General features: G+C 37.5%; 1 protein-coding gene across 1 annotated transcript; it reads right to left on the reverse strand.

Annotated features, from left to right (window-relative positions):
- Positions 1-26,919, reverse strand: LOC133603054 (uncharacterized). Its single transcript, XM_072914564.1, has 12 exons — positions 26,783-26,919; positions 24,336-24,626; positions 19,789-20,037; positions 19,589-19,684; positions 19,325-19,354; positions 18,595-18,624; positions 17,861-17,890; positions 13,862-13,891; positions 10,703-10,732; positions 9,969-9,998; positions 3,475-3,971; positions 1-406 (listed from the first exon to the last, which is right to left on the reverse strand). The coding sequence occupies exons 1-12, from the start codon at positions 26,823-26,825 to the stop codon at positions 71-73; spliced, it is 1,692 nt and encodes a 563-aa protein (XP_072770665.1). The 5' UTR covers positions 26,826-26,919; the 3' UTR covers positions 1-70.
- Between the last annotated feature and the right edge of the window lie 520 nt (positions 26,920-27,439).

Here is a 27,439-nt window from a genome sequence, read left to right on the forward strand (position 1 = left end):
ACCATGAGAAGGACAAGCTGTAGAAAATGGATGGATCATTTGATAAAATCATTCATGTGGGTTAACTTCCTTATTCTAACAAACCTACCACCTGTTCTTCCTCATCAATAGATGTTTCCATCACAACTTCATCATCTTCATAAGTCTTCTTTCTTAATTTTATATACAGATTAAAAGCTGTTAATTTGTCCACTGGAGCTTTCCAACCATTTTCAGTCCTAATGAGCTCCCAGCGCTTGAAGAGTGTTTCATCACAGGGGTACCGCCCTCTTGGGGTACACCACCTCCTCCTGCACTCATCAATATCCTCTGGGAGAACAGTTTGGAGTTTGTCCTCTGCTGGTCCATCACGTTGTGACCTGAGTTTGTTCCTACTGAATTTTCCAACAAACTCCTTCAGCTGATCCTACAAGACAAAACATGAGAATATTAGCAGACTTTTGGGAGAGGGGAAATGGATCGGATGGTTCTTGGGACTGGATCGCTGCTCCGCTGGCTTATGTATGGATTTGTTTGTTCATATATTGGTGTGTGTGTGTATGTATGTATGTGTGTGTATGTGTGTGTGTACATGTGTATAGCTGTATATGTGTGTGTACGTGTGCGTGTATGTGTATGTATGTATGTGTGTGTACACGTGTATAGCTTTAAATGTGTGTGTGTGTGTGTGTGTGTGTGTGTGTGTGTGTGTGTGTGTGTGTGTGTGTGTGTGTGTGTGTGTGTGTGTGTGTGTGTGTGTGTGTGTGTGTTTGTGTGTGTGTGTGTGTGTGTACGTGATCGTGTGTGTATACATGCGTGTATATATTAATATGTGTATGGATGTGTGTACATGTATATATGTGTGTGTGTGCGTGTGTGTATATATACATGCACGTATATATGTGTATATATATATATATATATATATATATATATATATATATATATATATATATATATATATATATATATATATATATATATACAGGTAAAAGCCAGTAAATTAGAATATTTTGAAAAACTTGATTTATTTCAGTAATTGCATTCAAAAGGTGTAACTTGTACATTATATTTATTCATTGCACACAGACTGATGCATTCAAATGTTTATTTCATTTAATTTTGATGATTTGAAGTGGCAACAAATGAAAATCCAAAATTCCGTGTGTCACAAAATTAGAATATTGTGTAAGGCTAATACAAAAAAGGGATTTTTAGAAATGTTGGCCAACTGAAAAGTATGAAAATGAAAAATATGAGCATGTACAATACTCAATACTTGGTTGGAGCTCCTTTTGCCTCAATTACTGCGTTAATGCGGCGTGGCATGGAGTCGATGAGTTTCTGGCACTGCTCAGGTGTTATGAGAGCCCAGGTTGCTCTGATAGTGGCCTTCAACTCTTCTGCGTTTTTGGGTCTGGCATTCTGCATCTTCCTTTTCACAATACCCCACAGATTTTCTATGGGGCTAAGGTCAGGAGAGTTGGCGGGCCAATTTAGAACAGAAATACCATGGTCCGTAAACCAGGCACGGGTAGATTTTGCGCTGTGTGCAGGCGCCAAGTCCTGTTGGAACTTGAAATCTCCATCTCCATAGAGCAGGTCAGCAGCAGGAAGCATGAAGTGCTCTAAAACTTGCTGGTAGACGGCTGCGTTGACCCTGGATCTCAGGAAACAGAGTGGACCGACACCAGCAGATGACATGGCAGCCCAAACCATCACTGATGGTGGAAACTTTACACTAGACTTCAGGCAACGTGGATCCTGTGCCTCTCCTGTCTTCCTCCAGACTCTGGGACCTCGATTTCCAAAGGAAATGCAACATTTGCATGGTTGGGTGATGGTTTGGGGTGCCATGTCATCTGCTGGTGTCGGTCCACTCTGTTTCCTGAGATCCAGGGTCAACGCAGCCGTCTACCAGCAAGTTTTAGAGCACTTCATGCTTCCTGCTGCTGACCTGCTCTATGGAGATGGAGATTTCAAGTTCCAACAGGACTTGGCGCCTGCACACAGCGCAAAATCTACCCGTGCCTGGTTTACGGACCATGGTATTTCTGTTCTAAATTGGCCCGCTAACTCCCCTGACCTTAGCCCCATAGAAAATCTGTGGGGTATTGTGAAAAGGAAGATGCAGAATGCCAGACCCAAAAACGCAGAAGAGTTGAAGGCCACTATCAGAGCAACCTGGGCTCTCATAACACCTGAGCAGTGCCAGAAACTCATCGACTCCATGCCACGCCGCATTAACGCAGTAATTGAGGCAAAAGGAGCTCCAACCAAGTATTGAGTATTGTACATGCTCATATTTTTCATTTTCATACTTTTCAGTTGGCCAACATTTCTAAAAATCCCTTTTTTGTATTAGCTTTAAGTAATATTCTAATTTTGTGACACACGGAATTTTGGATTTTCATTTGTTGCCACTTCAAATCATCAAAATTAAATGAAATAAACATTTGAATGCATCAGTCTGTGTGCAATGAATAAATATAATGTACAAGTTACACCTTTTGAATGCAATTACTGAAATAAATCAAGTTTTTCAAAATATTCTAATTTACTGGCTTTTACCTGTATATATATATATACACTCGGCTACATATATATATATATATATGTATATATATATATATATATATATATATATATATATATATATATATATATATATATATATATATATATATATATATATATATATATATAAATATGCGGTAATTTGGTGAAAAACAACACGATTGATTCTGGTGGAAAAATCAGGTTATGTAGAATGTCGCGTTATATTTGACCGTGTTGTATCGAACTTTGAGGGTAGTTTGAACAGTAACATTGTGTTTCTGTATAGGAAAATAAAATGCTGTACTTTAATCAAGTGATTCTTTGTTGTACCACTAAATGGAGCCTGCATACCACTAGCAGTACACATACCACCATTTGAAAATCAATGCTCATTTGCATGTTTGTTGTTGTTGTTGTTGTTGTTGTTGTTGTTGTTGCACGTGCCGTTCACAAGTAGCGTGTTTTTCAAAATAAAACTATAATGTCAACATTTTGTAAGTGCTGAAAGATTATATATATTATGATATTACTGTAAATGGAAAAACGGTATTATAGTTTTTTTTTAACTGTAAAATCCTGTCAACTGAGCTGTCAGCTTTTTTACTGTACAATCTATTGTCATTTCTACTGTGTACACTTTGATGAATAACTTGCTTTGATATAACTCAAACAGATATTTATTTTGTTTTATTTTTAAAGTTTGAAATGAATGATAGTATTATATTTGTTGCATTATTAGTTAATAAAGTTTAAAATATACTCAATAGCATGCAATACATGTTTTTCTGTCCGTCACAATGAAAAGATTACATTTAGTAAATGATCAAATGTTTTGACTCGTATTATTTCAGGGTTTAATGAAGCGTTAAATGATGTGGCGGGCCCCCGGGCTTTGAGTTTGACAGCTGTGTTGGAAGACATTTATTTTATATTTACCTGGATGATGTGGAGGAAGCAGAACTGTATGAGCTTCTTGTCCGAATCTTTTCCTGTGAAATGTCCGAATTCTCTGAGATCTGCAAAACAGAACTTCCATGGCATCCATGTGTGTAACCACATGTGACGTTTGAATTTGAATCCATCCATCACACTGTCCTCCCCAGCATAACAGTCTGTATGATTCCTACGCAGGAAAGTTTGTGCTGTTATGATGTGTTCATTTTCTCTACTTGGTTTGAACAGCAGTCGCTGTGGACAACCTCCAATACGAGTCACTGTGTCCAGGAAGTGGTTGAGAAATACTGAAGGATCACCGTCATTATTGTGTGCTTCCATCCACAATATGGTGTCACTAAATAAGTCAGTGCAGGCACTAGTTGTAATACCATACGGCTTCAGTTCCTCATGTGAATCCAAAACCCATAACTCGTTGGGATTCTTGGTGTTGTATAACCCCATCATTCTCTTTCTTTTTTTTAAAGTTTCATCAAATACTGTGGAAACAAAATGCATCAGTTAGTGTAATCACTGATCTACAAAAGCCAAAAGCAGTGAAGTTGTCACGTTGTGTAAATGGTAAATAAAAAGAGAATACAATGATTTGCAAATCCTTTTCAACTTATATTCAACTGAATAGACTGCAAAGACAAGATATTTCATGTTCACACTGAGAAACTTCCATTTTTTGTTTAAAATAATCATGAACTTAGACTTTAATGGCAGCAACACATTGCAAAACAGTTGTCACAGGGGCATTTTTACCACTGTGTTACATGGCCTTTCCTTTTAACAACACTCAGTAAAGGTTTGGGAACTGAGGAGACACATTTTGAAGTGGAATTATTTCCCATTCTTGCTTGATGTACAGCTTAAGTTTTTCAACAGTCTCCATTTTGTTATTTTAGGCTTCATATTGCACCACAAATTTTCAATGGGAGACAGGTCTGTACTACAGGCACGCCAGTCTAGTACCTGCACTCTTTTACTACAAAGCCACACTGTTGTAACACGTGGTTTGGCATTGTTTTGCTGAAATAAGCAGGGGTGTCCATGATAACGTTGCTTGGATGGCAACATATGTTGCTCCAAAACCTGTATGTACCTTTCAGCATTAATGGCGCCTTCACAGATGTGTAAGTTACCCATGTCTTGGGCACTAATACACCCCCATACCATCACACATGCTGCCTTTTACACTTTGACCCTAGAACAGTCCGGATGGTTCTTTTCCGACACAACGTCCACAGTTTCTAAAAACAATTTGAAATGTGGACTCATCAGACCTTAGACTTACATTAGTTGCATCTAGTCTTGGATTTAGATTGGTCAGATTTACTCTTAGACTTAGATTAATCGCATCAAGTCTTAGACTAAGATTGGTCACATCTAGTCTTAGACTTAGATGGGTCACATCTAGTCTTAGACTTAGATTGTTCACATCTAGTCTTAGACTTAGATTAGTCACATCTAGTCTTAGACTTATATTGGCCACATCTAGTCTTAAACTTAGATTAGTGACATCTAGTCTTAGACTTAGATTTGTCACATCTAGTCTTAGACTTAGGTTGGTCACATTTAGTATTGGACTTAGATAGGTCACATCTAGTCTTAGACTTAGATTGGTCACATCTAGTCTTAGACTTAGATTGGTCACATGTAGTCTTAGACTTAGATTGTTCACATCTAGTCTTAGACTTAGATTAGTCACATCTAGTCTTAGACTTATATTGGCCACATCTAGTCTTAAACTTAGATTAGTGACATCTAGTCTTAGACTTAGATTTGTCACATCTAATCTTAGACTTAGGTTGGTCACATTTAGTATTGGACTTAGATAGGTCACATCTAGTCTTAGACTTAGATTGGTCACATCTAGTCTTAGACTTAGATTTGTCACATCTAGTCTTAGACTTAGATTGGTCACATCTAGTCTTAGACTAAGATTGGTCACATCTAGTCTTAGACTTAGATTGGTCAGATCTAGTGTTAGACTTAGATTGGTCACGTCTAGTCTTAGACTTAGATTGCTCACGTTGAGTCTTAGACTTAAATTGGTCAGATCTAGTCTTAGATTTAGATTAGTCACATGCAGTCCTAGACTTAGATTGCTCACGTCGAGTCTTAGACTTAGATTGGTCAGATTTAGTCTTCGACTGAGATTGGTCACATCTATTCTTAGACTTAGATTGGTCTCATCTAGTCTTAGACTTAGATTGGTCACATCTATTCTTAGACTTATATTGGTCACATCTAGTCATAGACTTATATTGGTCACATCTAGTCTTAGACTTAGATTGGTCACATCTAGTCTTTGACTTAGATTGGTCACATCTAGTCTTTGACTTAAATTGGTCAAATGCCAGCCTAGACTTAGGTTGGTCACATCTAGACTTAGATTGGTCAGGTGTAGTCTTAGACTGAGATTGGTCACATTTAGTATTGGACTTAGATTGGTCACATCCAGTCTTAGAGTTAGATTGGTCACATCTAGTGTTAGACTTAGATTGGTCACATCTAGTCTTAGACTTAGATTTTTCAGATCTAGTCTTAGACCTATATTGGTCACATCTAGTCTTAGACTTAAATTGGTCACGTCTCGTCTTAGACTTAGATTGGTCACATCTAGTCTTAGACTTAGATTGATCAGATCTAGTCTTAGACTTAGATTGGTCAAATGCCAGCCTAGACTTAGGTTGGTCACATCTAGTCTTAGACTTAGATTTGTCAGGTGTAGTCTTAGACTTAGATTGGTCACATCCAGTCTTAGACTTCGATTGGTCACATCCAGTCTTAGACTTAGATTTTTCACATCTAGTGTTAGAATTAAATTGGTCACATCTTTTCTTAGCCTTAGATTGGTCACATATAGTCTTATACTTAGATTGGTCACATCTAGTCTTAGACTTAGATTGGTCACATCTAGTGTTAGACTTAGATTGGTCACATCTAGTGTTAGACTTAGATTGGTCACATCTAGTCATAGACTTAGATTGGTCACATCCAGTCTTAGACTTAGATTGGTCACATCTAGTCTTAGACTTAGATTGGTCACATTTAGTTTTAGGCTTAAATTGGTCACATCTAGTCTTAGGCCTAAATTGGTCACATCTAGTCTTAAATATTTATTTTCTTACCGTATTATGGATTTCAGATGATCATACATGATATCTAACATGATGTATTACTAACAAGTTAACTCAGTGTGGAAACTACTAACATTGCAGCAAACAAATAAAAGAAGAAGAAATAAGGTAGATTTCAACCAAAATAATTGATAGGATTAATTGTTAACAATCACCAAGACACTGCATGCAGTACTACAACCAGATCTTACCTTCTCTTCTAAGTTGCTCTCTTTCAAGTTCTGCAAGAGCAAAGGTCACATCTGGTTTAGACTTATATTGGTCACATCTAGTCTTGGACTAAGATTGGTCAGATCTAGTCTTGGACTTAGATTGGTCAGATCTAGTCTTAGACTTAGATTGGACACATCTGGTTTGGATTTATATTGGTCACATCTAGTCTTACACTAAGATTGGTCACATCTAGTTTTAGACTTAGATTGGTCACATCTAGTATTAGACTTAGATTAGTCACATCTAATCTTAGCCTTAGATTGGTCACATATAGTCTTATACTTAGATTGGTCACATCTAGTCTTAGACTTAGATTGGTCACATCTAGTGTTAGACTTAGATTGGTCACATCTAGTCATAGACTTAGATTGGTCACATCCAGTCTTAGACTTAGATTGGTCACATCTAGTCTTAGACTTAGATTGTTCACATTTAGTTTTAGGCTTAAATTGGTCACATCTAGTCTTAGGCCTAAATTGGTCACATCTAGTCTTAAATATTTATTTTCTTACCGTATTATGGATTTCAGATGATCATACATGATATCTAACATGTTGTATTACTAACAAGTTAACTCAGTGTGGAAACTACTAACATTGCAGCAAACAAATAAAAGAAGAAGAAATAAGGTAGATTTCAACCAAAATAATTGATAGGATTAATTGTTAACAATCACCAAGACACTGCATGCAGTACTACAACCAGATCTTACCTTTTCTTCTAAGTTGCTCTCTTTCAAGTTCTGCAAGAGCAAAGGTCACATCTGGTTTAGACTTATATTGGTCACATCTAGTCTTGGACTAAGATTGGTCAGATCTAGTCTTGGACTTAGATTGGTCAGATCTAGTCTTAGACTTAGATTGGACACATCTGGTTTGGATTTATATTGGTCACATCTAGTCTTACACTAAGATTGGTCACATCTAGTTTTAGACTTAGATTGGTCACATCTAGTATTAGACTTAGATTAGTCACATCTAATCTTAGACTTAGATTAGTCACATCTAGTCTTAGACTTAGATTGGTCAGGTGTAGTCTTATACTGAGAATGGTCACATTTAGTATTTGATTTAGATTGGTCACATATAGTTTTATACTTAGATTGGTCACATCTAGTCTTAGACTTAGATTGGTCACATCTAGTCTTAGACTAAGATTGGTCACATCTAGTCTTAGACTTAGATTGGTCAGATCTAGTGTTAGACTTAGATTGGTCACGTCTAGTCTTAGACTTAGATTGCTCACGTTGAGTCTTAGACTTAAATTGGTCAGATCTAGTCTTAGACTTAGATTAGTCACATGCAGTCCTAGACTTAGATTGCTCACGTCGAGTCTTAGACTTAGATTGGTCAGATTTAGTCTTCGACTGAGATTGGTCACATCTATTCTTAGACTTAGATTGGTCTCATCTAGTCTTAGACTTATATTGGTCACATCTATTCTTAGACTTATATTGGTCACATCTAGTCATAGACTTATATTGGTCACATCTAGTCTTAGACTTAGATTGGTCACATCTAGTCTTTGACTTAGATTGGTCACATCTAGTCTTTGACTTAAATTGGTCAAATGCCAGCCTAGACTTAGGTTGGTCACATCTAGACTTAGATTGGTCAGGTGTAGTCTTAGACTGAGATTGGTCACATTTAGTATTGGACTTAGATTGGTCACATCCAGTCTTAGAGTTAGATTGGTCACATCTAGTGTTAGACTTAGATTGGTCACATCTAGTCTTAGACTTAGATTTTTCAGATCTAGTCTTAGACCTATATTGGTCACATCTAGTCTTAGACTTAAATTGGTCACGTCTCGTCTTAGACTTAGATTGGTCACATCTAGTCTTAGACTTAGATTGATCAGATCTAGTCTTAGACTTAGATTGGTCACATGCAGTCCTAGACTTAGATTGCTCACGTCGAGTCTTAGACTTAGATTGGTCAGATTTAGTCTTCGACTGAGATTGGTCACATCTATTCTTAGACTTAGATTGGTCTCATCTAGTCTTAGACTTCGATTGGTCACATCTATTCTTAGACTTATATTGGTCACATCTAGTCATAGACTTATATTGGTCACATCTAGTCTTAGACTTAGATTGGTCACATCTAGTCTTTGACTTAGATTGGTCACATCTAGTCTTTGACTTAAATTGGTCAAATGCCAGCCTAGACTTAGGTTGGTCACATCTAGACTTAGATTGGTCAGGTGTAGTCTTAGACTGAGATTGGTCACATTTAGTATTGGACTTAGATTGGTCACATCCAGTCTTAGAGTTAGATTGGTCACATCTAGTGTTAGACTTAGATTGGTCACATCTAGTCTTAGACTTAGATTTTTCAGATCTAGTCTTAGACCTATATTGGTCACATCTAGTCTTAGACTTAAATTGGTCACGTCTCGTCTTAGACTTAGATTGGTCACATCTAGTCTTAGACTTAGATTGATCAGATCTAGTCTTAGACTTAGATTGGTCAAATGCCAGCCTAGACTTAGGTTGGTCACATCTAGTCTTAGACTTAGATTTGTCAGGTGTAGTCTTAGACTTAGATTGGTCACATCCAGTCTTAGACTTCGATTGGTCACATCCAGTCTTAGACTTAGATTTTTCACATCTAGTGTTAGAATTAAATTGGTCACATCTTTTCTTAGCCTTAGATTGGTCACATATAGTCTTATACTTAGATTGGTCACATCTAGTCTTAGACTTAGATTGGTCACATCTAGTGTTAGACTTAGATTGGTCACATCTAGTGTTAGACTTAGATTGGTCACATCTAGTCATAGACTTAGATTGGTCACATCCAGTCTTAGACTTAGATTGGTCACATCTAGTCTTAGACTTAGATTGTTCACATTTAGTTTTAGGCTTAAATTGGTCACATCTAGTCTTAGGCCTAAATTGGTCACATCTAGTCTTAAATATTTATTTTCTTACCGTATTATGGATTTCAGATGATCATACATGATATCTAACATGTTGTATTACTAACAAGTTAACTCAGTGTGGAAACTACTAACATTGCAGCAAACAAATAAAAGAAGAGGAAATAAGGTAGATTTCAACCAAAATAATTCATAGGATTAATTGTTAACAATCACCAAGACACTGCATGCAGTACTACAACCAGATCTTACCTTTTCTTCTAAGTTGCTCTCTTTCAAGTTCTGCAAGAGCAAAGGTCACATCTGGTTTAGACTTATATTGGTCACATCTAGTCTTGGACTAAGATTGGTCAGATCTAGTCTTGGACTTAGATTGGTCAGATCTAGTCTTAGACTTAGATTGGACACATCTGGTTTGGATTTATATTGGTCACATCTAGTCTTACACTAAGATTGGTCACATCTAGATTTAGACTTAGATTGGTCACATCTAGTATTAGACTTAGATTAGTCACATCTAATCTTAGCCTTAGATTGGTCACATATAGTCTTATACTTAGATTGGTCACATCTAGTCTTAGACTTAGATTGGTCACATCTAGTGTTAGACTTAGATTGGTCACATCTAGTCATAGACTTAGATTGGTCACATCCAGTCTTAGACTTAGATTGGTCACATCTAGTCTTAGACTTAGATTGTTCACATTTAGTTTTAGGCTTAAATTGGTCACATCTAGTCTTAGGCCTAAATTGGTCACATCTAGTCTTAAATATTTATTTTCTTACCGTATTATGGATTTCAGATGATCATACATGATATCTAACATGTTGTATTACTAACAAGTTAACTCAGTATGGAAACTACTAACATTGCAGCAAACAAATAAAAGAAGAAGAAATAAGGTAGATTTCAACCAAAATAATTGATAGGATTAATTGTTAACAATCACCAAGACACTGCATGCAGATCTACAACCAGATCTTACCTTTTCTTCTAAGTTGCTCTCTTTCAAGTTCTGCAAGAGCAAAGGTCACATCTGGTTTAGACTTATATTGGTCACATCTAGTCTTGGACTAAGATTGGTCAGATCTAGTCTTGGACTTAGATTGGTCAGATCTAGTCTTAGACTTAGATTGGACACATCTGGTTTGGATTTATATTGGTCACATCTAGTCTTACACTAAGATTGGTCACATCTAGTTTTAGACTTAGATTGGTCACATCTAGTATTAGACTTAGATTAGTCACATCTAATCTTAGACTTAGATTAGTCACATCTAGTCTTAGACTTAGATTGGTCAGGTGTAGTCTTATACTGAGAATGGTCACATTTAGTATTTGATTTAGATTGGTCACATATAGTTTTATACTTAGATTGGTCACATCTAGTCTTAGACTTAGATTGGTCACATCTAGTCTTAGACTAAGATTGGTCACATCTAGTCTTAGACTTAGATTGGTCAGATCTAGTGTTAGACTTAGATTGGTCACGTCTAGTCTTAGACTTAGATTGCTCACGTTGAGTCTTAGACTTAAATTGGTCAGATCTAGTCTTAGACTTAGATTAGTCACATGCAGTCCTAGACTTAGATTGCTCACGTCGAGTCTTAGACTTAGATTGGTCAGATTTAGTCTTCGACTGAGATTGGTCACATCTATTCTTAGACTTAGATTGGTCTCATCTAGTCTTAGACTTAGATTGGTCACATCTATTCTTAGACTTATATTGGTCACATCTAGTCATAGACTTATATTGGTCACATCTAGTCTTAGACTTAGATTGGTCACATCTAGTCTTTGACTTAGATTGGTCACATCTAGTCTTTGACTTAAATTGGTCAAATGCCAGCCTAGACTTAGGTTGGTCACATCTAGACTTAGATTGGTCAGGTGTAGTCTTAGACTGAGATTGGTCACATTTAGTATTGGACTTAGATTGGTCACATCCAGTCTTAGAGTTAGATTGGTCACATCTAGTGTTAGACTTAGATTGGTCACATCTAGTCTTAGACTTAGATTTTTCAGATCTAGTCTTAGACCTATATTGGTCACATCTAGTCTTAGACTTAAATTGGTCACGTCTCGTCTTAGACTTAGATTGGTCACATCTAGTCTTAGACTTAGATTTATCAGATCTAGTCTTAGACTTAGATTGGTCACATGCAGTCCTAGACTTAGATTGCTCACGTCGAGTCTTAGACTTAGTTTGGTCAGATTTAGTCTTCGACTGAGATTGGTCACATCTATTCTTAGACTTAGATTGGTCTCATCTAGTCTTAGACTTAGATTGGTCACATCTATTCTTAGACTTATATTGGTCACATCTAGTCATAGACTTATATTGGTCACATCTAGTCTTAGACTTAGATTGGTCACATCTAGTCTTTGACTTAGATTGGTCACATCTAGTCTTTGACTTAAATTGGTCAAATGCCAGCCTAGACTTAGGTTGGTCACATCTAGACTTAGATTGGTCAGGTGTAGTCTTAGACTGAGATTGGTCACATTTAGTATTGGACTTAGATTGGTCACATCCAGTCTTAGAGTTAGATTGGTCACATCTAGTGTTAGACTTAGATTGGTCACATCTAGTCTTAGACTTAGATTTTTCAGATCTAGTCTTAGACCTATATTGGTCACATCTAGTCTTAGACTTAAATTGGTCACGTCTCGTCTTAGACTTAGATTGGTCACATCTAGTCTTAGACTTAGATTGATCAGATCTAGTCTTAGACTTAGATTGGTCAAATGCCAGCCTAGACTTAGGTTGGTCACATCTAGTCTTAGACTTAGATTTGTCAGGTGTAGTCTTAGACTTAGATTGGTCACATCCAGTCTTAGACTTCGATTGGTCACATCCAGTCTTAGACTTAGATTTTTCACATCTAGTGTTAGAATTAAATTGGTCACATCTTTTCTTAGCCTTAGATTGGTCACATATAGTCTTATACTTAGATTGGTCACATCTAGTCTTAGACTTAGATTGGTCACATCTAGTGTTAGACTTAGATTGGTCACATCTAGTGTTAGACTTAGATTGGTCACATCTAGTCATAGACTTAGATTGGTCACATCCAGTCTTAGACTTAGATTGGTCACATCTAGTCTTAGACTTAGATTGTTCACATTTAGTTTTAGGCTTAAATTGGTCACATCTAGTCTTAGGCCTAAATTGGTCACATCTAGTCTTAAATATTTATTTTCTTACCGTATTATGGATTTCAGATGATCATACATGATATCTAACATGTTGTATTACTAACAAGTTAACTCAGTGTGGAAACTACTAACATTGCAGCAAACAAATAAAAGAAGAAGAAATAAGGTAGATTTCAACCAAAATAATTGATAGGATTAATTGTTAACAATCACCAAGACACTGCATGCAGTACTACAACCAGATCTTACCTTTTCTTCTAAGTTGCTCTCTTTCAAGTTCTGCAAGAGCAAAGGTCACATCTGGTTTAGACTTATATTGGTCACATCTAGTCTTGGACTAAGATTGGTCAGATCTAGTCTTGGACTTAGATTGGTCAGATCTAGTCTTAGACTTAGATTGGACACATCTGGTTTGGATTTATATTGGTCACATCTAGTCTTACACTAAGATTGGTCACATCTAGTTTTAGACTTAGATTGGTCACATCTAGTATTAGACTTAGATTAGTCACATCTAATCTTAGCCTTAGATTGGTCACATATAGTCTTATACTTAGATTGGTCACATCTAGTCTTAGACTTAGATTGGTCACATCTAGTGTTAGACTTAGATTGGTCACATCTAGTCATAGACTTAGATTGGTCACATCCAGTCTTAGACTTAGATTGGTCACATCTAGTCTTAGACTTAGATTGTTCACATTTAGTTTTAGGCTTAAATTGGTCACATCTAGTCTTAGGCCTAGATTGGTCACATCTAGTCTTAAATATTTATTTTTTCTTACCGTATTATGGATTTCAGATGATCATACATGATATCTAACATGTTGTATTACTAACAAGTTAACTCATTTTGGAAACTACTAACATTGCAGCAAACAAATAAAAGAAGAAGAAATAAGGTAGATTTCAACCAAAATAATTGATAGGATTAATTGTTAACAATCACCAAGACACTGCATGCAGTACTACAACCAGATCTTACCTTTTCTTCTAAGTTGCTCTCTTTCAAGTTCTGCAAGAGCAAAGGTCACATCTGGTTTAGACTTATATTGGTCACATCTAGTCTTGGACTAAGATTGGTCAGATCTAGTCTTGGACTTAGATTGGTCAGATCTAGTCTTAGACTTAGATTGGACACATCTGGTTTGGATTTATATTGGTCACATCTAGTCTTACACTAAGATTGGTCACATCTAGTTTTAGACTTAGATTGGTCACATCTAGTATTAGATTTAGATTAGTCACATCTAATCTTAGACTTAGATTAGTCACATCTAGTCTTAGACTTAGATTGGTCAGGTGTAGTCTTATACTGAGAATGGTCACATTTAGTATTTGATTTAGATTGGTCACATATAGTTTTATACTTAGATTGGTCACATCTAGTCTTAGACTTAGATTGGTCACATCTAGTCTTAGACTAAGATTGGTCACATCTAGTCTTAGACTTAGATTGGTCAGATCTAGTGTTAGACTTAGAGTGGTCACGTCTAGTCTTAGACTTAGATTGCTCACGTTGAGTCTTAGACTTAAATTGGTCAGATCTAGTCTTAGACTTAGATTAGTCACATGCAGTCCTAGACTTAGATTGCTCACGTCGAGTCTTAGACTTAGATTGGTCAGATTTAGTCTTCTACTGAGATTGGTCACATCTATTCTTAGACTTAGATTGGTCTCATCTAGTCTTAGACTTAGATTGGTCACATCTATTCTTAGACTTATATTGGTCACATCTAGTCATAGACTTATATTGGTCACATCTAGTCTTAGACTTAGATTGGTCACATCTAGTCTTTGACTTAGATTGGTCACATCTAGTCTTTGACTTAAATTGGTCAAATGCCAGCCTAGACTTAGGTTGGTCACATCTAGACTTAGATTGGTCAGGTGTAGTCTTAGACTGAGATTGGTCACATTTAGTATTGGACTTAGATTGGTCACATCCAGTCTTAGAGTTAGATTGGTCACATCTAGTGTTAGACTTAGATTGGTCACATCTAGTCTTAGACTTAAATTGGTCACGTCTCGTCTTAGACTTAGATTGGTCACATCTAGTCTTAGACTTAGATTGATCAGATCTAGTCTTAGACTTAGATTGGTCAAATGCCAGCCTAGACTTAGGTTGGTCACATCTAGTCTTAGACTTAGATTTGTCAGGTGTAGTCTTAGACTTAGATTGGTCACATCCAGTCTTAGACTTCGATTGGTCACATCCAGTCTTAGACTTAGATTTTTCACATCTAGTGTTAGAATTAAATTGGTCACATCTTTTCTTAGCCTTAGATTGGTCACATATAGTCTTATACTTAGATTGGTCACATCTAGTCTTAGACTTAGATTGGTCACATCTAGTGTTAGACTTAGATTGGTCACATCTAGTGTTAGACTTAGATTGGTCACATCTAGTCATAGACTTAGATTGGTCACATCCAGTCTTAGACTTAGATTGGTCACATCTAGTCTTAGACTTAGATTGTTCACATTTAGTTTTAGGCTTAAATTGGTCACATCTAGTCTTAGGCCTAAATTGGTCACATCTAGTCTTAAATATTTATTTTCTTACCGTATTATGGATTTCAGATGATCATACATGATATCTAACATGTTGTATTACTAACAAGTTAACTCAGTGTGGAAACTACTAACATTGCAGCAAACAAATAAAAGAAGAAGAAATAAGGTAGATTTCAACCAAAATAATTGATAGGATTAATTGTTAACAATCACCAAGACACTGCATGCAGTACTACAACCAGATCTTACCTTTTCTTCTAAGTTGCTCTCTTTCAAGTTCTGCAAGAGCAAAGGTCACATCTGGTTTAGACTTATATTGGTCACATCTAGTCTTGGACTAAGATTGGTCACATATAGTCTTGGACTTAGATTGGTCAGATCTAGTCTTAGACTTAGATTGGACACATCTGGTTTGGATTTATATTGGTCACATCTAGTCTTACACTAAGATTGGTCACATCTAGTTTTAGACTTAGATTGGTCACATCTAGTATTAGACTTAGATTAGTCACATCTAATCTTAGCCTTAGATTGGTCACATATAGTCTTATACTTAGATTGGTCACATCTAGTCTTAGACTTAGATTGGTCACATCTAGTGTTAGACTTAGATTGGTCACATCTAGTCATAGACTTAGATTGGTCACATCTAGTGTTAGACTTAGATTGGTCACATCTAGTCATAGACTTAGATTGGTCACATCTAGTCTTAGACTTAGATTGGTCACATCTAGTCTTAGACTTAGATTGTTCACATTTAGTTTTAGGCTTAAATTGGTCACATCTAGTCTTAGGCCTAAATTGGTCACATCTAGTCTTAAATATTTATTTTCTTACCGTATTATGGATTTCAGATGATCATACATGATATCTAACATGTTGTATTACTAACAAGTTAACTCAGTGTGGAAACTACTAACATTGCAGCAAACAAATAAAAGAAGAAGAAATAAGGTAGATTTCAACCAAAATAATTGATAGGATTAATTGTTAACAATCACCAAGACACTGCATGCAGTACTACAACCAGATCTTACCTTTTCTTCTAAGTTGCTCTCTTTCAAGTTCTGCAAGAGCAAAGGTCACATCTGGTTTAGACTTATATTGGTCACATCTAGTCTTGGACTAAGATTGGTCAGATCTAGTCTTGGACTTAGATTGGTCAGATCTAGTCTTAGACTTAGATTGGACACATCTGGTTTGGATTTATATTGGTCACATCTAGTCTTACACTAAGATTGGTCACATCTAGTTTTAGACTTAGATTGGTCACATCTAGTATTAGACTTAGATTAGTCACATCTAATCTTGGACTTAGATTAGTCACATCTAGTCTTAGACTTAGATTGGTCAGGTGTAGTCTTATACTGAGAATGGTCACATTTAGTATTTGATTTAGATTGGTCACATATAGTTTTATACTTAGATTGGTCACATCTAGTCTTAGACTTAGATTGGTCACATCTAGTCTTTGACTTAAATTGGTCAAATGCCAGCCTAGACTTAGGTTGGTCACATCTAGACTTAGATTGGTCAGGTGTAGTCTTAGACTGAGATTGGTCACATTTAGTATTGGACTTAGATTGGTCACATCCAGTCTTAGAGTTAGATTGGTCACATCTAGTGTTAGACTTAGATTGGTCACATCTAGTCTTAGACTTAGATTTTTCAGATCTAGTCTTAGACCTATATTGGTCACATCTAGTCTTAGACTTAAATTGGTCACGTCTCGTCTTAGACTTAGATTGGTCACATCTAGTCTTAGACTTAGATTGATCAGATCTAGTCTTAGATTTAGATTGGTCAAATGCCAGCCTAGACTTAGGTTGGTCACATCTAGTCTTAGACTTAGATTTGTCAGGTGTAGTCTTAGACTTAGATTGGTCACATCCAGTCTTAGACTTCGATTGGTCACATCCAGTCTTAGACTTAGATTTTTCACATCTAGTGTTAGAATTAAATTGGTCACATCTTTTCTTAGCCTTAGATTGGTCACATATAGTCTTATACTTAGATTGGTCACATCTAGTCTTAGACTTAGATTGGTCACATCTAGTGTTAGACTTAGATTGGTCACATCTAGTGTTAGACTTAGATTGGTCACATCTAGTCATAGACTTAGATTGGTCACATCCAGTCTTAGACTTAGATTGGTCACATCTAGTCTTAGACTTAGATTGTTCACATTTAGTTTTAGGCTTAAATTGGTCACATCTAGTCTTAGGCCTAAATTGGTCACATCTAGTCTTAAATATTTATTTTCTTACCGTATTATGGATTTCAGATGATCATACATGATATCTAACATGTTGTATTACTAACAAGTTAACTCAGTGTGGAAACTACTAACATTGCAGCAAACAAATAAAAGAAGAAGAAATAAGGTAGATTTCAACCAAAATAATTGATAGGATTAATTGTTAACAATCACCAAGACACTGCATGCAGTACTACAACCAGATCTTACCTTTTCTTCTAAGTTGCTCTCTTTCAAGTTCTGCAAGAGCAAAGGTCACATCTGGTTTAGACTTATATTGGTCACATCTAGTCTTGGACTAAGATTGGTCAGGTCTAGTCTTGGACTTAGATTGGTCAGATCTAGTCTTAGACTTAGATTGGACACATCTGGTTTGGATTTATATTGGTCACATCTAGTCTTACACTAAGATTGGTCACATCTAGTTTTAAACTTAGATTGGTCACATCTAGTATTAGACTTAGATTAGTCACATCTAATCTTAGCCTTAGATTGGTCACATATAGTCTTATACTTAGATTGGTCACATCTAGTCATAGACTTAGATTGGTCACATCTAGTGTTAGACTTAGATTGGTCACATCTAGTCATAGACTTAGATTGGTCACATCTAGTCTTAGACTTAGATTGGTCACATCTAGTCTTAGACTTAGATTGTTCACATTTAGTTTTAGGCTTAAATTGGTCACATCTAGTCTTAGGCCTAAATTGGTCACATCTAGTCTTAAATATTTATTTTCTTACCGTATTATGGATTTCAGATGATCATACATGATATCTAACATGTTGTATTACTAACAAGTTAACTCAGTGTGGAAACTACTAACATTGCAGCAAACAAATAAAAGAAGAAGAAATAAGGTAGATTTCAACCAAAATAATTCATAGGATTAATTGTTAACAATCACCAAGACACTGCATGCAGATCTACAATCAGATCTTACCTTCTCTTCTAAGTTGCTCTCTTTCAAGTTCTGCAAGAGCAAAGGTCACATCTGGTTTAGACTTATATTGGTCACATCTAGTCTTGGACTAAGATTGGTCAGATCTAGTCTTGGACTTAGATTGGTCAGATCTAGTCTTAGACTTAGATTGGACACATCTGGTTTGGATTTATATTGGTCACATCTAGTCTTACACTAAGATTGGTCACATCTAGTCTTAGACTTAGATTAGTCACATCTAATCTTAGACTTAGATTAGTCACATCTAGTCTTAGACTTAGATTGGTCAGGTGTAGTCTTATACTGAGAATGGTCACATTTAGTATTTGATTTAGATTGGTCACATAGTTTTATACTTAGATTGGTCACATCTAGTCTTAGACTTAGATTGGTCACATCTAGTCTTAGACTTAGATTGGTCACATTTTGTCTTAGACTTAGATTGGTAATATCTCGTCTTAGACTTAGATTGGTCATATCTATTCTTAGGCTTAATTTGATCACATCCAGTCTTATATTCATTTTCTTACCGTATTATGGATTTCAGATGACCATACATGACAGCTAACATGTTGTATTACTAACAAGTTAACTCAGTATAGAACCTACTAACTTTGCAGCAAACAAATAAAAGAAGAAGAAATAAGGTAGATTTTAACCAAAATAATTCATAGGATTAATTGTTTACAATCACCAAGACACTGCATGCAGATCTACAACCAGATCTTACCTTGTCTTCTATGTGGCTCTCTTTCACGTTCTGCAAGAGCAAAGAGAATTTTTTTTTTTTTGTACAATGTTCATGAAAATGTTTGCACACAAACGAGGAGAGAAAAGTTTGATGTTGCAGTTGATGAATTTGCTTTGATTGCACCAAGAGATCAGTAGATCATCATCACTTTAATCTCCCTCATGGGGACAAGAGTGTTACATTTCACTAATCATTTTTGTGAATTTGTGTTTTTAGAGTGTGACTTTTTTTTTCTTCACTTACCTTGACGTTTTATGTAGAATGCCAAAAAGATGCAGAGCCCAATAAACACAACCATGGAAGTCATGATGACAACAATTTCAGCAACAGTTAATTTGCCTGAAAAGGAACACAAAAGTCATAGAAACATGTCTGTGTAATTTCATATCAAAATAACGTTCACATTTCAATATCTCACTTTCATTATTATTGATTATGTTTACCAGATAAGCAGTCCTTAGCAGTGAATGTAGCCATTTCAATGGTCAGAGGGTTGCTGACCTCACAAATATAAACTTGATGATTAAGAAACTTCCTGAGAGTTATTGTTAAATTTGGTCCAATTTGCTCATTTCCACCTGATCTCCACTTAAACTTTAATAAAGGAGAATGTTTGGACTCTGTTGAGCACACGAGCGTCGCCTGGTATGTGTCAATCATCTCACAACTTATGTTGGGTTTGGATACTTTGTCTGAAAACACAATAAAGAAAATGGATCAGAGTACAAAAAACCGAATTCTATAAAATAGTGTAATAGATGTAGACTTAGACTTAAACAAACTTTATTGATCAGTTACAAAGGGTAAGGATGGAAAGGATAATGCAGGTATAAGGTAGACAAAAAATGTACCATAGTAGTAATATAAAATATAATATATGTAATATTTGCATATTATATATACAGTATATGATGTATACCATCCATCCATCCATCTTCTTCCGATTATCCGAGGTCAGGTCGCGTGGGCAGCAGCTTCAGCAAAGAGACCCAGACTTCCCTCTCCCCAGCCACTTTGTTCAGCTCCTCCGGGGTATCCCGAGGCGTTCCCAGGCCAACGTGTCCTGGGTCTTCCCCGTGGCCTCCTACCAGTCGGACGTGCCCTAAACACTTCCCTCGGGAGGCGTTCGGGTGGCATCCTGACTAGATACCCAAACCACCTCATCTGGCTCCTCTCGATGTGGAGGAGCAGCGGCTTTACTTTGAGCTCCTCCCGGATGACAGCGCTTCTCACTCTATCTCCAAGGGAGAGCCCCGCCATCCGGCGGAGGAAACTAATTTTGGCCACTTGTACCCGTGATCTTGTCCTTTTGATTATAAACCCAAAGTTCATGACCATAGGTGAGGATGGGAACGTACATCGACCAGTAAATTGAGAGCTTTGCCTTCCGGCTCAGCTCCTTTTTCACCACAACGGATCAATACAGCGTCCGCATTACTGAAGATGCCACACCGATCTGCTTGTCGATCTCACGATCAACTCTTCCCTCACTCGTGAACAAGACTACGAGGTACTTGAGGTATACCGATATATTTTATTATTATATTATATTATATTTTTATAGAATATATCCAATATATAACTAATCCTAGTTACCATGTACAATATTATAATATATGTAACAGCTGCAGCAAAAAAGGGCAGCATAAAATAGAGTAGATCCAGCAGAAAATAGACATTATAAACAAAGAGAGGTAGCTAACATGTCAGGTGTCAGGTAATAGACAGATATCATCTATTGCTGTATGGTGAGTGATTATACAGCTGGATGGAGTGCGGAATGAAGGAGTTCTTGAATGGAACACTGTGGGAACGTAGATGAAGGAGCCTGTTGGAGTATGAACTCCGCTGTCCCTCAATTGTCTGATGGAGTGGGTGGGCAGGATTGTCCATGATGGCGAGCAGTTTGTCCAGTGTCCTCCTGTCCCTCATTCACACAAACGCTTCCAACTGTATGGCCGGCTTTCCGGATCAGTTTGTCCATCCGGTTTTAGTCCCTTTTGCTGGTGCTGCTCCCCCAACAAACCACTGCAAAGTACAGGGCACTGGCCACAACAGACTGAAAAAAGGTCTCCAACAGCTTGCTGCACACATTAACTTCTTCAGAAAAAAGAGTCTGCTCATGCCCTTCTTGTTTACAGCTTTGCTGTTGTCCTTCCAGTCCAGTCTGCTGTTCAAGTGGACTCCCAGGTACTTGTACTGCCCCACTGCTGCCACCTTCTGGCCCTGGAAGTTGAAGGGCTCCACAGGGGTCATTTTCTTCTTGAAGTCGATGACCAGCTCCTTGGTCTTGTCCCCATTCAGGAGAATATGGTTCGCCTGAGACCACTTCACAAAGTCAGCGATCCGTGTCCTGAACTCCAAATTCTGTCCCTCTCCGATACACCCGACCACAGCAGAGTCATCAGAGTATTTCTGCAGGTGTCAGTACCTGGAACTATACTGGAAGTCTGAGGTGTACAGGGTGATCAGGAAAGGAAACAGGACAGTCCCCTGTGGAGCATCTACACCACTGACCAAAGTATCCGACAGGGAGCTCCCCAGTCGCACAAATTGGGGCCTATCAGACAAGTAATCAGCGATCCAGGAGACAATGGATGAACTGACACCCATCCTGAGCTACTTGTCACTCATCAGAATTGGTGTTAAAGGCACTGGAGAAATCAAAGAACATGATCTTCACAGTGCCCCTCCCACCATCCAGGTTAGAGTGAGCATGATGCAGCAGGTAGATGACAGCATCATCCACTCCTATATGGGGCTGATACGCAAACTGTAGAGGGTCCAGAGAAGGAGCCACCAGGGGTCTCAGCTGAGCCAGCACAAGTCTCTCGAGGTCCTTCATGACATGAGACGTCAGGGAAACCGGTCTGAAGTCATTCAAGCCCGATGGGTTGGGCTTCATGGGCACCGGAACTATAGAGGATGTTTTCCATAGCGCTGGTATCGTTTGTAACTTCAGACTTAGGTTGAAGATGAAGAGCAGAATCTCAGTCAGCTAAGCAGCACAAGTCTTCAGGACCCAGGGGTTGACTCGGTCAGGGCCTGCTGGCTTGGCTTGGTTGACTCTCTCCAGCTGTCGTCTCTCATGGCCAGGTGTCAGACACACCGTGCTGGCCTTCTCAGTAGGGGTAGAAGTGGGAATGAGAAACAGCAGCGGCAGGCAACAGTGAAGGAGTTTGTGGATTGATGGTCAGGGGAGGTGTGACGACCGGAGTAGTGGGGGGAGGGCCAGTAAGGAGTGCATTGCTAAATCTATTGAAAAACAAATTCAGCTCGTTGTCTCTTAACCTGCTGGTCTAGAGTTGTATTGTCCCGTGTTGCACAGTCTACATATTGGTAGAAAGTGGGTAAAATTGAGTCCAAAGAAGCATGATTAAAGTCACCCAAAACGAGAGCGAGGGCATCGGGGTGTTTGGCCTGTTGCCTGAATGGTGTCACATTCGCATGTACACTCCGATGAAAATTACAGAAGTAAATATGGTCGAATTGTAACCGTCAGAAGTTCGATGCCCGGCATAAAAAAACACTCCTTTACTGTCATATGTCCAGGATTACACCACCTCTTCGTTCACCAAGATGGCAATCCCACCGCCTTTCTTCTTACTGCTCAGGAGTGTGTCTCTATCCGCCCGTGACGTTGTGAAGCCGGGTAGAGACGCGTGTAGCTAAATCTCCGTAAAGCACGATACTGCACACGCCGTACTCCTTTTGAGTTCGGACGAGCCCGAACAATTCGTCCAATTTATTCACCAAAGACCGCTTCTCCGTTCCTTCATCTTTGTGCCGGCACGGCATCCCTGGCGCTTTTTCCGTAGTTCCACAGGAATGTCCAGCCGCAATCCCCATAGCGCTGGCAAGGAAAGCGCTAACAAGTCTTTGCATGTGTAAACAAAGGGCCGGCTGCTCAACTGATCAAAGTCAAACACAAAACGGCCCAGAAAGAAAAAGAAAAGTAACGAAAACACACAAAAGCGCCCAAGAACCATTAGTAGTTTATGGAAAAGATAAGTAATAAAAAAAGCAGGGAAATTTGAGAATAATACCAAAAATAAAGTAAAATGAAGGACGTCAAAGAAGCTACTGTGATGTGCTGCCACTCTTTCAAGCGCATCAAACATTGTCAGAATAACTTCATAATCAGGAAGACACATCCATCCATCCATCTTTCAACCGCTTATCCGGAATCGGGTCGCGGGGACAACAGCTCCAGCAGAGACCCCCAGACTTCCCTCTCCAGAGCAACATTGGCAACTTCCTCCTGGAGGATCCCGAAGCGTTCCCATGCCAGACAGAAGATGTAATCCCCGCATCTGGTCCTTGCCCTGCCCCGGTGTCTCCTCCCAGTGGGACGTGCAACGAGGTCTTCCCTAGGGAGACGCTCGGGAGGCATCCGCACGAGATGCCCGAACCACCTAAACTGGCTCCTTTCCAAGTGAAGGAGCAGCGGCTCTACTCCGAGTCTCTCTCGGGTGACTGAACTTCTCACCCAATCTCTAAGAGACATGCCAGCCACCCTTCTGAGGAAACTCATTTTGGTTGCTTGTATCCGCGATCTTATTCTTTCAGTCCTGACCCACACTTCATGACCATAGGTGAGAGTAGGAGTGTAGATTGCTCGGTAGACCGAAAGCTTTGCCTTCTGGCTCAGCTCTCGTTTTGTCACAACAGTGTGGCAGAGCAATACTGCCCCAGCTGCTCCGATTCTCCGGCTGATTTCCTTCTCCATCTTTCCCTCACTCGTGAACAAGACCCCGAGATACTTAAACTCCTCCACCTGGGACAGAGTCTTGTTCTCTACCTGGACTGTACAAACCATCGGTTTCTTGCTGAGAACCATGGCCTCAGATTTGGAGATGCTGATCCTCATTCCAGCCGCTGAACACTTGGCTGCGAACCGATCCAGCATTATCTTGTTGCTATTATTCAGTATTACATTTGATTTGTGTAACACAAAATTTCTGTTTCATGGATGAAAAGATTAACTTACCTAAAACCTCAATTTTATACGCATTGTGATAGAGCTTCTTGTTGACTATGACTTCCTGGTCATAGTTTCCACTGTCTTCATAAGTGGCCTGTTTGATGGTGAGTACTGCAGAGTTCCTGTCCAGAAGGATTCTGTTCTCGTATGCAGGGGCCACAGTCTCCATGGTGCCATCAAAAAATACAATGTCGTAGAGATCATGTGTCCAGAACATTTCAGCTGGCTGTCGATAACTTGAAGGTCCCAAGGTTATCTCCTGACCCTTCAGTACATATTTCACATCCCGTGCAGAAACTGGGAAAGATGCATAAATAAATGGATGAACATTTTTTCACACATTGAAACATGGACATTAGATCTCCATTTTAACAAAAATGTTGGATCAAGGTTGGATTGGTCACACCCAGTCTTACACTTAGATTGGTCACATCTAGTCTTTAACTTAGATTGGTCACATATAGTCTTAGGCTCAGATTGGTCACATAAAGTCTTAGACCTAAATTGGTCACATCTAGTATTAGACTTAGATTAGTCACATCTAGTATTAGACTTAGATTGGTCACATCGAGTCTTAGACTTAGATTGGTCACATCTATTGTTAGTGTCACGTGGGGGTCGCAGCTCGCTGCGCGGGTGTTCTTCCAATGCAAAGAGACGGCTCCGGACAACAGCGTGAAGGTAGGCTAGGATTTATTAACATAAATTATGCACTACCACAAACATAAACAATACAACAAAAAAAAGGCGAGCGTGCCTAAAAAACAAATGAAGCTAAACTTTAGCAGAAGCTAGGGCATGGACAGAGAAACTTACTTGGTCAGAGGAAGACATAAACCGGTGTGACATCAAGACAATGCAGGCAGAACGAGTGATGAACAAAAGTAGGCTTGAATAACAGTGACATGATTGGTGACAGGTGTGTGTGAGTCCGAACGTGAAACAGGTGTGTGACGTGACAGGTGAAAACTAATGGTTGCTATGGTGACAAAACAAACAAAAGTGCACAAAAAGTCCAAAAACAAAACCGAACATGACTAAAACAAAACATGATCACACAGACATGACAGTTAGACTTCGATTGGTCACATCTAGTCTTAGGCTTAGATTGGTTAAATCTAGTTTTAGACTTAGATTGGTCAGATCTAGTCTTAGACTTAGATTGGTCAGGTGTAGTCTTAAACTTAGATTGGTCAAATCTAGTCTTAGACTTAGATTGGTTAGATCTAGTCTTAGACTTAAATTGGTCAGATTTAGTCTTAGACTTAGATTGGTTGGATCTAATCTAAGACTTAGATTGTTCACATCCAGTCTAAGACTTATATTGGTCACATCTAGTATTAGAATTAGATTGGTCGGATTCAGTCTTAGACTTAAATTAGTCACATCTAGTTTTAGATTTAGATAAGTCACATCTAGTCTTAGACTTAGATTGGTCACATCTTGTGTTAGACTTAGATTGGTCACATCTAGTATTAGACTTAGATTTGTCACATCTAGTCTTAAACATAGATTGGTCACATCTAGTCTTAGGCTTAGATTGGTCGCAGACACGATTTAGGTTTAGATTCAACATATATATTTATATTTAACATATAGATTTATAATTAAGATTTAAGTTTATATTTAACAAATAGATTTATATTTAACATATATATTTATAATTAGGATTTAGGTTAAGATTCAACATATAGATCTATATTTAACATATACATTTATAATTAGGATTTAGGTTTAGATTAAACATATATATTTATATTTAAGATATAGATTTATAATTAAGATTTAGGTTTAGATTCAACATATATATTTATATTTAACATATAGATGTATCATTAAGATTTAAGTTTATATTTAACATATAGATTTATAATTAAGATTTAAGTTTAGATTCAACATATAGATTTATATTGAACATGAAGATTTATCATTAAGATTTCAGTTTAGATTTAACATATAGATTTATTTTTAAAATGTAGATTTAGATTAAACAATTAGATATAATATTTAGAGTCAACGTTTAATTTAAACTCTAATGTAATGAAAATGAGCTACATTTGAGAAAAGTGAGTTAAATCTGAGAAATATTTCAGAAAGAGTGAAAAAGTTCAGGTGAAACAAGAGGCAGCAGGTACAGATCGGATCAGCCTAGCAAGTTCAGGCAAGAGAAGAATGTCACCCTTCCTCTTTTAGTCAAAGGTAAAAACTAGCTATGGTTCCACCTGACTTCATGCCTCATCATAAATATCAAATATACTTTAGTGAAATGAGTGAATAAATACTGCACTGTATTTACAAATGTATACTGTACTGTAAATGATGCAATAGTCTACCCAACAATTATGTACACATGCAACAAAACATGTTAACATGGCATCCTATTTAGTTCTAACCTGCAGTTTTCAACACCACATAAACAACAATATATATTTTTAAGTAAGAACAAAACTTACCTAAACTGCAAGTAAAAATTAAACAGATGTGTTGGTAGTCCATTATAGTCCTTAAATATTCACTTTCAGCAATATTAATACACTATTTGATGATAACATGACATGACTGAATGCCCTAACACCTGCTCACCTCTTCAAGCAAGACAATGAAAGTGAAAGCAAGGACATGTCCATTATAGTAGAGCAGAAGATTTTCACATTAACCCTTTGATGCATAACATGGGTCAAATGTGACCCAACCAAGTTTTTATTATGTTTCTTTGCAATAATTGAATGTAATCTTTCAGTATTCCAGGTATTCTTCAATTAACTTGTTTTTGGTCATTAAACATTGTTATTTTATTCTTTCTCTTCATAATTTTTGAATAAAAATTATATTTGTATTACTACAATTCCAATGCACAACATGGGTAAAAAATGACCCACATCTATTTTCTATGTTATTTCATGTTAGCCTGAGCGTTGCTTTGCTATATATTTCAAATAAATGTATTTTATCGTTTACTATCACATATATTCAGTAAATATCATGTTTTTGTTCAGCTAAAATCATATTTTTTATGTTTCCTTTCTTACTCTATGAACAAGCACAGCTTTTGTATTCATACATCAACTTCACACACATGGGTCAGAAATGACCCACCTGCATTCACTGTG

Source organism: Nerophis lumbriciformis, linkage group LG13, assembly GCF_033978685.3.
Source record: "Nerophis lumbriciformis linkage group LG13, RoL_Nlum_v2.1, whole genome shotgun sequence".
In the NCBI taxonomy this organism is placed as follows: domain Eukaryota; kingdom Metazoa; phylum Chordata; class Actinopteri; order Syngnathiformes; family Syngnathidae; genus Nerophis; species Nerophis lumbriciformis.

Coding starts and splice junctions, on each gene's coding strand:
- LOC133603054 (XM_072914564.1), bottom strand. CDS start 26,825: ATGGACTACCAACACATCTGTTTAATTTTTACTTGCAGTTTAG. Junction 18,625..19,324: donor AGAGCCACATAGAAGACAAG/GTAAGATCTGGT, acceptor TTGCTCTTGCAG/AACTTGAAAGAGAGCAACTT. Junction 407..3,474: donor GCTTCCTCCACATCATCCAG/GTAAATATAAAA, acceptor TTTGTCTTGTAG/GATCAGCTGAAGGAGTTTGT.